General features: G+C 47.0%; 1 protein-coding gene across 1 annotated transcript; it reads right to left on the reverse strand.

The window, feature by feature from the left end:
• Nucleotides 1-2,180: 2,180 nt before the first annotated feature.
• LOC115599571 (olfactory receptor 14A16-like) lies at nucleotides 2,181-10,026 on the reverse strand. Its single transcript, XM_030464249.1, has 3 exons — nucleotides 9,122-10,026; nucleotides 4,383-4,635; nucleotides 2,181-2,372 (listed from the first exon to the last, which is right to left on the reverse strand). Exons 1-3 carry the CDS (start codon nucleotides 10,024-10,026, stop codon nucleotides 2,181-2,183), a joined length of 1,350 nt encoding a protein of 449 aa, XP_030320109.1.
• Nucleotides 10,027-11,072: the final 1,046 nt, after the last annotated feature.

Genomic DNA, 11,072 nt, shown 5'->3' on the forward strand with positions numbered 1-11,072 from the left:
ACACAAACAGCTTGGCCTGATCCACTCTCTTCTTCATTCCCCCCTTTCCTTAGAACTTACGAAATCTTTCGTCAAGTTCCAAGGGAAGGTTCTCAGGCCTTTGAATCATTGTCCACAGTACTCGGATCCTTTTGACTGCATCATTCAATTTGTAGTATAGCCACACAATTAAGAAGAACAACATGAGAATCATCACTACCATGACTATTAGAGGGTATATCAGGTAATTGAGTACTTGCGTGGTCACAGGGGAATATCCCGTAAAGATATCCCACCCGTGACGCTTCCCTGCTTGTTCTATCTTTGTTAGCACCTGCTGTATACCTTTTGAATCATGTGTTACTTGCCAAAGCATGCATTGTGTAGTTCTATTAACGTCACGGACTAATTGTTTTATGTCAGGGTGTATAAGCATTGCCTTCAAAAGATCAATATTCGTGCCTATCTGCAAATGCGGTACATTGCGGTGCAGAGTATACTTGGCTTCAATCAAGTGCATAGTGGTTAGTGGAACAGAATATTCAAAATCACAGCCTACTATTCTAGAAAAATTACACACACATAAATTGGTACCATTAGCTATCTCAGGACAATAATCAATGAAAATATGAAGGCATAATGTTCTAATACATGCACAGCCATTTCCTACATAGTAAACCTGTGATCGGGTATCATTGTGGGGAAGCATTTCAAAAGTGCACACTCTATCCTCAGTATCTAAGCACAGATCTTCATTTTCTATTACCGTATTTTCACAAATGTATCCCAGATGTTCTTTAGGAATACAGGCTTCTGTGCTGGTTGATTGCCATTTTCTCTTGGAGTAATCAAAACTTGCCCAGACATTGTGGCCTATTGGTCGAATTACAACATTCTGATGCACAGTTCCTAAGGTCAGGACGGGAAAAATTATTTTCTCCTTGGCAGCACTAATAGTGAGCACGTAGGCCTCGATTTGCTCACCCTGTGAGTAAGTAAAATTTACAAGTTGCCACCATGCCTGATGATCCTTCTCGAATTGTGTTGTAGAGCTATCTCTCGCTATCATTTCTTTAATTTCTTGGGGTAGTATTCCAGATGTTCCTTCCCTCAGAATTCCTGCAGCTACTGTTTGTACCCACTGCTGTGTTTGAGTGCACTGAATAGCGAGTGCAATCTCTCTGTTTGCATCACCAGTGTATTCTGCAAGCTTTAAGAGGTCTTCAGTGGTGTGATTAGCCACTAGGGTCAGTAATTTAGTTGCTAGTGATGGTGTTTCTGCTAGGTTAAATATGGACGACCTTAAAGGCACTTTGAGTTCCCCCAAATGGGAAGTAATGGCACTTAATTTGTTTACCAATACTTCTTGGTCTATCGTGTTCAGTACCCCTAGTTCAGTGCGTAACCATCCGGTGACATCTCGTTGCACGCGCTAGGGCGTGATCTGGCTGCCAACCAAGCCTTCCAGCCCATAAGGCTTTGCTGGATATAGGGCTGGCATTCCTGTCGTAGCTGAGTAATGTTTATTTGGATATTTACCTGAATTTTCTTCAAGGAATATGTAGGATCTAACAACAACTTCAACTCATTTGATTGCCTAACCACCTGAGGCCCTACCTGGGTCAAATTATGTGTTCTGTTGCAGCTTGGAAGAGGAGTCTTCGCAGTCTTTTTACTAGGTACCTTAGCATTAGAACACTCAGTGAGTTTTATAAGAAACTGATTGGAAGCAGCTCCGTATTTACTAGACCATACACATGTGACCGCGATTGGATGTTCCAGTATTATCTTTACTTCACACTGAGCTTCATATCTTTCCCTTTCTTTGTCCCCTTCCCAGGTGCAAGAGGCTGGTCCCTTCCTTCTGACCCATATCCCGGGTCCCAGGTTATGTGTTAGTGACACAGGTCTCAAAGCTTTCACAGTTAGTTTGATTAGTTCACTGTCCTGTCTTTTCACAGTATTACTCTTACACCCTATCTGGATTTCATCCCCTTCCTCTCCTGTTAAGGAATCTAATTGGCCTTTGTTTTGACTCCAGTCTTTTTGCTCATACAGCTGGTTGTTACGTAGCACATGAATGTTTAGGCCAGACTCGGGGTGTAATGCCAAGCGTGGTGTACCAACCCATGGTAGTGCCTTAATCATTCGTGCACCTGACCGTGGCCATCCCTTGGCAATGTTTTGTGATAAAGTCATACTTATCCAAAGTCAGCAGTAAAGGTCGCCAGTCCATAATGTCTAGCTCCCTCAGGAATGTTCTTGGCAATGTTCAGGGGTCCTCTTGACTCGGGAGTAGTGGATCCAGGTGGGTCGCTCCTTAATTCGGACTGCAGTGAAGGTGGTGAGCAACACTTGAAAGGGTCCTTCCCATTTCTCTTGCAGAGGTTTCCCTAAAAGATTCTGAACATATACCCAATCACCAGGATTAAAAGGATGCAGTTTACAATCAGGTTGCTTAGGTTGGTGATCCATCACCACCGTGGCATTTTTATCAAAGTGTTTCCCCACAGCTATAACATAATCATACACATATTGATTACTTATTTGATCTACAGCCTCACTATTTACAGTCTGCATGGCATAAGGTCTCCCATATAAAATTTCAAACGGGGTCAGTTTTTCTTTTGCGCGGGGCTTCACCCTTAGTCTGATCAGAGCAATAGGTAAGGCTTGGTACCACTGCAAATTAGTTTCCTGGCATATTTTTTGCAGTTTGTTGTTTGATAAGATGATTCATTTTTTTCTACTTGCCCACTAGCTTGCGGTCTATAAGGCATGTGCAATTGCCATTTGATTTGCAGTGCCTTACTTACTGCTCGTACAATTTTAGCACAAAAGTGCGAGCCTCTGTCCGAGGAGATGCTCCTAGGCACCCCGAACCTCGGAATGATTTCATTAAACAAGACTTTAGTTACTTCTCTTTCTTTGTTTGTTCTGCATGGGAACGCTTCAGGCCACCCAGAAAATGTATCAGTCAAAACCAAGAGGTACTTATACCCCCCTTTCCTTGGAAGTTCAGAGAAATCAATTTGCCACACTTCCCCTGGGAATTTTCCTCTATCAATTACTCCCTGGTGAACCTTTGTTCCCGTGTTTGGGTTATTTTTCAAACAGCGCTCACATTGGGATGTAACCTGTTTCACTGCTGTGAATAGCTTTGGCCCTGCTATTCTAACTTTTAAATGCTGATAAAGGGGATCCAATCCCCAGTGGGCCTTGTCATGTTCTGTCTTTACAAACTGCCATACTAATTTCTCTGGCAGCACTAGTTGTCCTGTTTCTAGCTGACCCCATCCATTATCCAACAGTTTACCTTTGTTCCTTTGCATCCACTTGTGGTCTGATTCCTGGTATTCAGGTTGAAAATTAGTGTCCAATTCTTCTGGTACCAGGGCCAATACTAAATCATTGGCCCTTGCAGCAGCTAGTTTAGCTTCAGCATCTGCTGCTCTGTTACCTATTTCTAGAACGGTGTTACCTTTCAGGTGCCCCTTGCAATGCATTATGGCCACTTGGGTTGGGAGCTGAACAGCCTCCAGCAACTGTAGGATTTCTGCTGCATATTTTATGGGTCTTCCCTGGGCAGTCAGCGGTCCTCGCTCCTTCCAGATGGCCCCATGGGCATGCATGACAGAGAAAGCATACTTAGAGTCCGTCCATATATTAATTCTTTTCCCTTTTGCCAGCTCGAGGGCTCGGGTAAGAGCTATTAGTTTGGCCTTCTGTGCTGAAGTTCCCACAGGCAAGGGATTTGATTCGATTACCTGCTCTGTTGTAGTTACTGCGTAGCCAGCCATCCTTACTCCCTGCTTTACGAAGCTACTGCCATCCAAGAACCAGTGTTCTGCCCCTTCGAGTAGTTCCTCCTTGAGATCCGGACGACTGGAATACACAGCCTCGATGGTTTCCAGACAGTCATGCTCAATTGGCTTTGCTGACCCTCTTCCTTCTAGGAATGATGCTGGGTTGACAACATTAGTCACTTGAATGTTTATGTCATCTGATTCAACTAAAATTGCCTGGTACTTCAGGAACCGAGAAGGTGACAGCCAATGGCCACCTTTCTGTTCCAGCACCACTGATAGAGTGTGGGACACCAATACAGTCATTTTCTGGCCCATAGTGAATTTTCTGGCCTCTTCTATGTTTATGATTACTGCAGCCACTGCCTTCAGGCATGTGGGCCATCCTTTTCTTACTTTGTCTAGTTGCTTAGAGAAGTAAGCCACAGCCCTTTTGTATGGTCCCAGTTGTTGAGCCAGGACTCCCAGGGCCATTCCCTGGCGTTCATGTGAGAACAGCCAAAATGGTTTTGTTACATCGGGTAGGCCTAATACTGGGGCTTTCATTAGTTCTTGTTTCAGTCTTTTAAAGGCTGTTTCTGCTGTGGGAGTCCAGACCAGAATATTTTTAGACTCTTTCAGCAAACCATAGAGGAGTTTAGCAAGGATGCCGTACTGGTATATCCACAGGCGACACCAACCTGTCACTCCCAGGAAGGCTCGCAGGTCTCTCACCGTTTCAGGCCTGGGCATCTGGCAGATGGCTTCTTTCCTCGCTGTTCCTAGGGATCTCTGTCCTCTAGAGATCTCGTATCCAAGGTAGACCACCTTTTCTTGCACCAGCTGTGCTTTCTGTTGGGAGACTCGATAACTGTTTAAACCCAAGAAATTTAACAACGAGATTGTCCACTCAACACATTGTTCTTCTGTTTCAGTTGCTATCAGTAAATCATCCACATATTGCAGAAGGGTGCCCTCTCCCTGTGGCCGCTCCCACTGTTCCAATTCTTTGGCCAATTGATTTCCAAATATTGTAGGGCTATTTTTATAACCTTGAGGTAACACCGTCCAGGTTAATTGTGTTTTTCTCCCTTTACCAACAAACTCCCATTCGAAAGCAAAAATCTTTTGGCTTCTTGGGGCCAAGGTAAGGCAGAAAAATGCATCTTTCAAATCTAACACTGTAAACCAGATCAGATTATCTTTGAGTTTGGTCAAAAGTGTATAAGGATTGGCTACCACTGGATGTAGAGTCTTAGTAATCTCATTTACAGCCCTTAAATCCTGTACCAGTCTGTAAGTTCCATGTGGTTTCTTGACTGGTAATATTGGTGTATTGAAATCTGATTCACATTCTATCAACAGCCCTAATTCTAAAAACCTCTCTATCAATGGCTCGATTCCCTGCCTATCTTCTAGCCTCAGGGGGTATTGCTTTCTGTTTACCGCTTTAGCCCCTGGTATTATTCAGTAAAGATGGGGGCTGCCTGTTTTGATTTTCCAGGTATATCAGTTGCCCACATTGGTGGATATGTTCCGTTTGTGATTCGGTTGATGTTATGATTTTCAGATTCTGGTTTAACACAACTGATAGTTAGACTTAGGGCAGTTATGAATTGTTCTTCGTTTACCTGGAGTTCAAGTTTATCAAATTTTATTATGGCCCCTAAATTCTCTAATAGGTCTCTCCCTAGCAGAGGTTTTGGAGAATTAGGTAAGTATAAGAAGTGATGAATCCCCATCTGTTTCCCAATTTTGTATTTAAGAGGTTTCAAGAAGAAAGCCTTTTCTGCTTGGCCTGTCGCCCCCACAACATGTACAAATTCATCAGATTTTGGTATTAATTCTTTATTTAAGACTGAATAGGTAGCTCCAGTGTCAATTAAAAAATCCAGTTCCTTTTTACCTTCCCCTAGCTCTATTTTAACCAGTGGGAATGACCCACTGGTCCCCTTCAGTTTCCACTATCATGATCAACTGGAACAACAGATGCCTCTCCAAGTTCTCTGTTTAGCTTAGGGCATTCTCATTACCAGTGTCCCATTTGATGGCAATAAAAACATTGATTTGGGTCCACCTTATTTTGCTGGAACCTTCCTCTCCCTCTCATGGGATAACCAAGCCTTCTACCTCTAGCATCTGGAAGCTTTGGACTTGAATTTACTGCTGCTATAATTCTGGCAAGTTTCTTACACCTCTCTCTTTTCTTTTTCTTGATCCCTATTGTACACTTTCCAGGCCTCATTCATTAACATTTCCAGATCTCTATTTGCAGGATTTTCAAGTTTTTGTAATTTCTTTCTGATATCTGCACAACATTGCCCCATTACCAGTCCCAGCAGTTTACCTATTTCTGACCCAGGATCTAAGGGGATATATTGTCTCATTGCTGCTTTAAGCCTGTCTAAAAAGTCTGTTGGTGTTTCATTCTGTCCTTGTCTTACTTCAAATAGGGCTCCCCAGTTTATTGCTTTCGGTATTGCTCTTCGCAAGCCCTGTGCAACTAAACTTCTGTATTGCAGCAATAAATCATATTGGTGTGGGTTGTTTGGATCCCAGTTTGGATTACTAGTTGGAAATACGACATCCACAGGCTCCTGTAGCACTGCAGCCTGTTCCTCTCAGCTTCAGGCAGTCAAAGCTCACAAACATTTCAGCACTCTGATTGCCTCCTTAGCCAACTCTGTCACTGTGTTTTTGTCCATCTTTTTGTGTCTCCTGACACAAAGGATTTCTCAAAAGATTTTCCCTTGTAAAAAGATGACCTCATTAGGGGCAGCTCATACTTAGCATATGGTTGAGGAGTGTTTGATTGGCCATGAAACTTTGTCATGCTTTGCTTTGCTTTGTTTGCAAAGAGGAAAACTCCTGCTGTGCCTGAGTGCAGCAGTTCTCTAAGGAAAAGAGGGGGGAACTGGTGCAAAGGAGCTGAACCATCCAGCTGCAGAGACCAGGGGAGAAGTCTGATGGGAGGAGAAGTGATGTGAGTCCCAGGGGCCAAGGAGAGCAGGAGTGGGGTTGGGGAGGTGAGGAGCAAGGATGTCCATTCAGGGTCAGACCTCCAGGAACTGCTTCTCCTTCTGGTGCAGACCTCATGAGGAGACCTAATGACCCAGAGGGTCATTATCACTTGGAGAATGCTGCTAGAACCTCTCCTCTGAAGTAATGAAATATTTCCTTTAAAAGAAAATTGCAAAGGTGCACTTTGAAATCTTCCTCCTAATATCCACCGGGAACAAAATTAAAAAGTCCAAGGAGCTCTACAGGTTTTGAAGACACGAAGGAAAAAACAAAAGATAAAGAGCTCCTTTGGGCTTTTAAGGCTCACTAAATGAACTTCAGATATTGAGAGAAGAAAAAAAAAATGTCTGATAAAGTCAAAGTCAGAAGCAAAACCCAAAATACCTTCACACACTGATGGGTCCCCCTGAGCCTGCCAGAGTCTCCCCAGGGCCTCGTTAGAGCAGATCCCTTGAGGCCATGATTGCAGGAGGCAAAGGCCCTGTGCTGGTGGCTGTAATGCTGAGAAAACCCTTTGGTTTGTTGGATGCAGCAGAAAGGCCAAGCCCTGACCCCAGGCCCTGGGAAGGCAGATCCTGAGAGCCTCAAGAGAAAGTTTCCTCTCTCCAGCCTTGGTGGCCAAGGACACTGCTATGCCCAAAGGGACAATGACCTCACTCCTTGGCAGAGCCCTTGGCCACCTCTCCTGCAGGCTGTCCTACACTGTACATGCCTGCAGGTCCTTCCCTTCGGGCTGTTGTCACCCTTCCTGCTTTCCCACCTAACTCTCACGCCAGCAATTCCATTCCTCCTATGCTGTGTCTCTGCTCTCTCTGGCTTTTCCTTGAAAACAAAATCTTGTACTGACGCAGGACTCCTCTAGTAAAACCTCCAACACAAGGATACCCTGGGGGTATCCTTTCCTCCAGTCAAAACCTTTGCGAAGGTTTTGCTCTACGAAGAGAAGTTCCATCATAAAGTCATAGAACTGTTTGGGTGTGAAGGGATGTGACAGACCAGACTTGTATTTCCCATGATCACTGCAAAAGGACTGCCCAGACCACCTTTGTGGAAACTTCCCCAGGGTACAGTCTGGAGTTTTGTTTCGATGGTAAAAACATAAGTGTGATGTCGGCTGGGAAGAATTTGTTCCTCAGAGTCTGGGATGGATGCTTCTGATCCCATCCCTCTAATCCGTCTTGCTCTGGGGATTTAGGAATGCCCCAGGACATTCCCACGGGTCTGCTTCCAGCCAGGCAGCCCCAGCCTGTTCCATGGCCCAGGTGAATCCCGTACAGGGGCAGACACGGCACTTGTTCTTCTGAGATTTCTCTCCAGATGAGCTCTGCTGCTCCTTGACACCTTTCATGCAGGCACAGCCCAGGAGAGGGTGCACTCCTGCTGGATACAGCTCTACCTGATGGGATGGCCTCAGCAGTCCCTGGTGCTGTGTCACCCTGTGGCCGTCCTCTTGGGCAGCATCTCCAGCTCCTGGAGAAACCATGGCAGCTGTAGGGCTTCAGCACCAGCTCTACCCCAGGCTCTGCTGGGCTCTGGGCCAGAAGAAAGTCCGGGCAGGTCTGGGAGTTCCCCCCATGCAGGCACTGAGCCCAGCAGGAGCCTCAACTGAGGGCACCCATAGCATTCTCTGCCAGCGTTTCACTTCCCAGCCCAGAACAGCTCCCTCCATGCTCTCCCACCTCCCCTCCCCTCTCTCCCAGCACAGCTCAGTTGCTGCTGGCCCTACACCAGTGCCCAGCCCAGGCTGCTCTGGGCAGTCCCACCACAGCCCCAGCCCCTCTCTGAAGGGCACAGCAGCTCCTGGGAGGCAGAGAGAGCTCAGAGCCCCAGATGGGTGACCATGCATGGCACAAGGAGCAGGAGGCACCCTGTGTCCCCTGCTCTTCTCTCCAGGAGATCTGCAGAGCTCTGCAGCCCCTCGGGGCCATCCCCTCTGCCCAGCCCAGCACAACAGCCCTGGCCCTTGTGCTCCTCAAGAGCTCTGACTGCCCCATGCACAGAGCTGCCTTCCCAGGGCTGCTGCAACCAGGGAGGGGCTTTCACTTCCAATTCATTCATAGTACACATAGCAGAAAAAAAAGAAAAAAAAATCGTGCAGTTTCATTTATTTCACTTAAATCCACTGGATGGTCTCTATATAAAGATAGTTTCTTCCTCCCAAAGGATAGATGGACAGAAAAGGAGGACATATGCATAATTTACTTAAAAGAAATGAAAATCACAACTGAAGAAAACAGAAAAAAATGTAAAGAAAGAAAACCTGGACTGTTCTTAGACACAGACTGGGGCATTTGAAGCAGACAGGAGGCATCCTATGACTGCTGAAAAACCCTGACCATTTCCTCAGAGAACTCTTGAGCTCCTGGTTCCTCATGCTGTAGATCAGGGGGTTCACTGCTGGAGGAACCACCGAATACAGAAATGACACCACCAGGTCCAGGGATGGGGAGGAGATGGAGGGGGGCTTCAGGTGGGCAAACATGGCTGTGCTGATGAACAGGGACACCACGGCCAGGTGAGGGAGGCACGTGGAAAAGGCTTTGTGCCTTCCCTGCTCAGAGGGGATCCTCAGCACAGCCCTGAAGATCTCCACATAGGACACCATGATGAAAATAAAACAGCCAAATGGTAAACATGCACTGACCACAAGAAGCCCAAGTTCCCTTAGGTAGGAGTGTGAGCAGGAGAGCTTGAGGATCTGGGGGATTTCACAGAAGAACTGGTCCAGGGCATTGCCCTGGCAGAGGGGCAGGGAAAATGTATTGGCTGTGTGCAGCAGAGCATGGAGAAACCCAGAGCCCCAGGCAGCTGCTGCCATGTGGACACAAGCTCTGCTGCCCAGGAGGGTCCCGTAGTGCAGGGGTTTGCAGATGGCCACGTAGCGGTCGTAGGACATGATGGTCAGGAGATAAAACTCTGCTGTGATGAAGAATAAAAAGAAAAAGGTCTGTGCAGCACATCCCCTGTAGGAGATGTCGGTGTTGTCCCAGAAGGAATTGGCCATGGCTTTGGGCAGAGTGGTGGAGATGGATCCCAGGTCGAGGAGGGAGAGGTTGAGGAGGAAGAAGTACATGGGGGTGTGGAGGTGGTGGTCACAGGCGATGGTGGTGATGATGAGGCCGTTGCCCAGGAGGGCAGCCAGGTAGATGCCCAGGAAGAGCCAGAAGTGCAAGGGCTGCAGCTCCCGCCTGTCTGCAAATGCCAGGAGGAGGAACTGCCTGATGGAGCTGCTGTTGGACATCTGCTGACTCTTGGGATGGTGCACTGTCAGACAAAAAAAAGGAATAAATAAGTTAGGTCAGATTTATCATAGGAAATCTATTGAGTTTTCACAGCAATCCCCAAAACACATCACCCCTTACAGGAAGAATTTTGGCAGGTCCAATAACTAACTGTGGGTGGTGCTGGCTGATGGTGTCAAGAGGAGCAGGTGCTGCAGTCTGAGCTGTGCAGTCAGTCCTGCCCTACAGGAACTAGTAGAAAAGGCACATGTTGATCTCATATTAAATCCACTGTTGAAATCCAAGAGCTTCTCAGCATTGTCACTCCCAATGCACCACCAGTCTGCAGAGCACACCTGAAGGGATTAAGGGTGGTTTGATCTGATAGCGTTTCTTATACATAAAAGAAAATTTAATATAGTAGCCCCTGGAATTTCTCCTGTTCTGCAAGATGCTCTCAGGGTGCTGAGAGAAAAAGGGACTGTCCCTTAGTGCAGAGTGAGGACAGACATCAGTCCACCAGTCCTCCTCTCAGCTGCACAAAGAGGCAAAGACCCTAAAGATGGGGTATCCTGATGGAAGGGTGGGCTGACTCCCAGCCCCACTCCCTGCAGCCCCCACAGCCCCAAATCTCAGGGGTTTGAATTCTTTTCCTCCATGGACACAGCAGCAGGACAGAACATACTGCATCAGTGCCTGAGCTGCACCAGAATCCTCAACCCCAGCCCAGCAAAAAAAAAGGGAAGAAAAAGGACAGCAGCAGCAGGGGCAAGAGGGGAACCTGCCAAAGTTCTGCTACCAAGAGAGTCAGGACAGGCAGACACAGGCAGAGACTCCAGCATTTCTCCTCTCTGGTGGGGGGGCGGGGGCTGCTGGAAGGCTCCTCAGAATTCAGTGCCCATGATCTGAAAGGCTGAGGGAATGTGCTGTGTGACAGAGAGCAGGGTTTAGCTCTAGGGAGGGCAGCAGCTCTGCAGGGGATGGCTGGGAGGTGCAGGAATCCCCCCTGCCATCATTTTCCAGGCAGCAGCTCCCTCTCCATCCCTGCCCATCTCTGCTGCCTGTA

This window comes from Calypte anna, chromosome 23 (genome assembly GCF_003957555.1).
Source record: "Calypte anna isolate BGI_N300 chromosome 23, bCalAnn1_v1.p, whole genome shotgun sequence".
Taxonomy (NCBI): Eukaryota; Metazoa; Chordata; class Aves; order Apodiformes; family Trochilidae; genus Calypte; species Calypte anna.

Bases quoted from the DNA above. Each gene is read 5' to 3' on its own strand.
- LOC115599571 (XM_030464249.1), bottom strand. From the start codon at position 10,026: ATGTCCAACAGCAGCTCCATCAGGCAGTTCCTCCTCCTGGCATTTGCA. The intron at 4,636-9,121 runs GTCAGGGTTTTT...GGGTTTAAACAG, and splicing joins AAGAGTTCTCTGAGGAAATG to TTATCGAGTCTCCCAACAGA. The intron at 2,373-4,382 runs GTCTGGACTCCC...AGAATCTTTTAG, and splicing joins AAGAGTCTAAAAATATTCTG to GGAAACCTCTGCAAGAGAAA.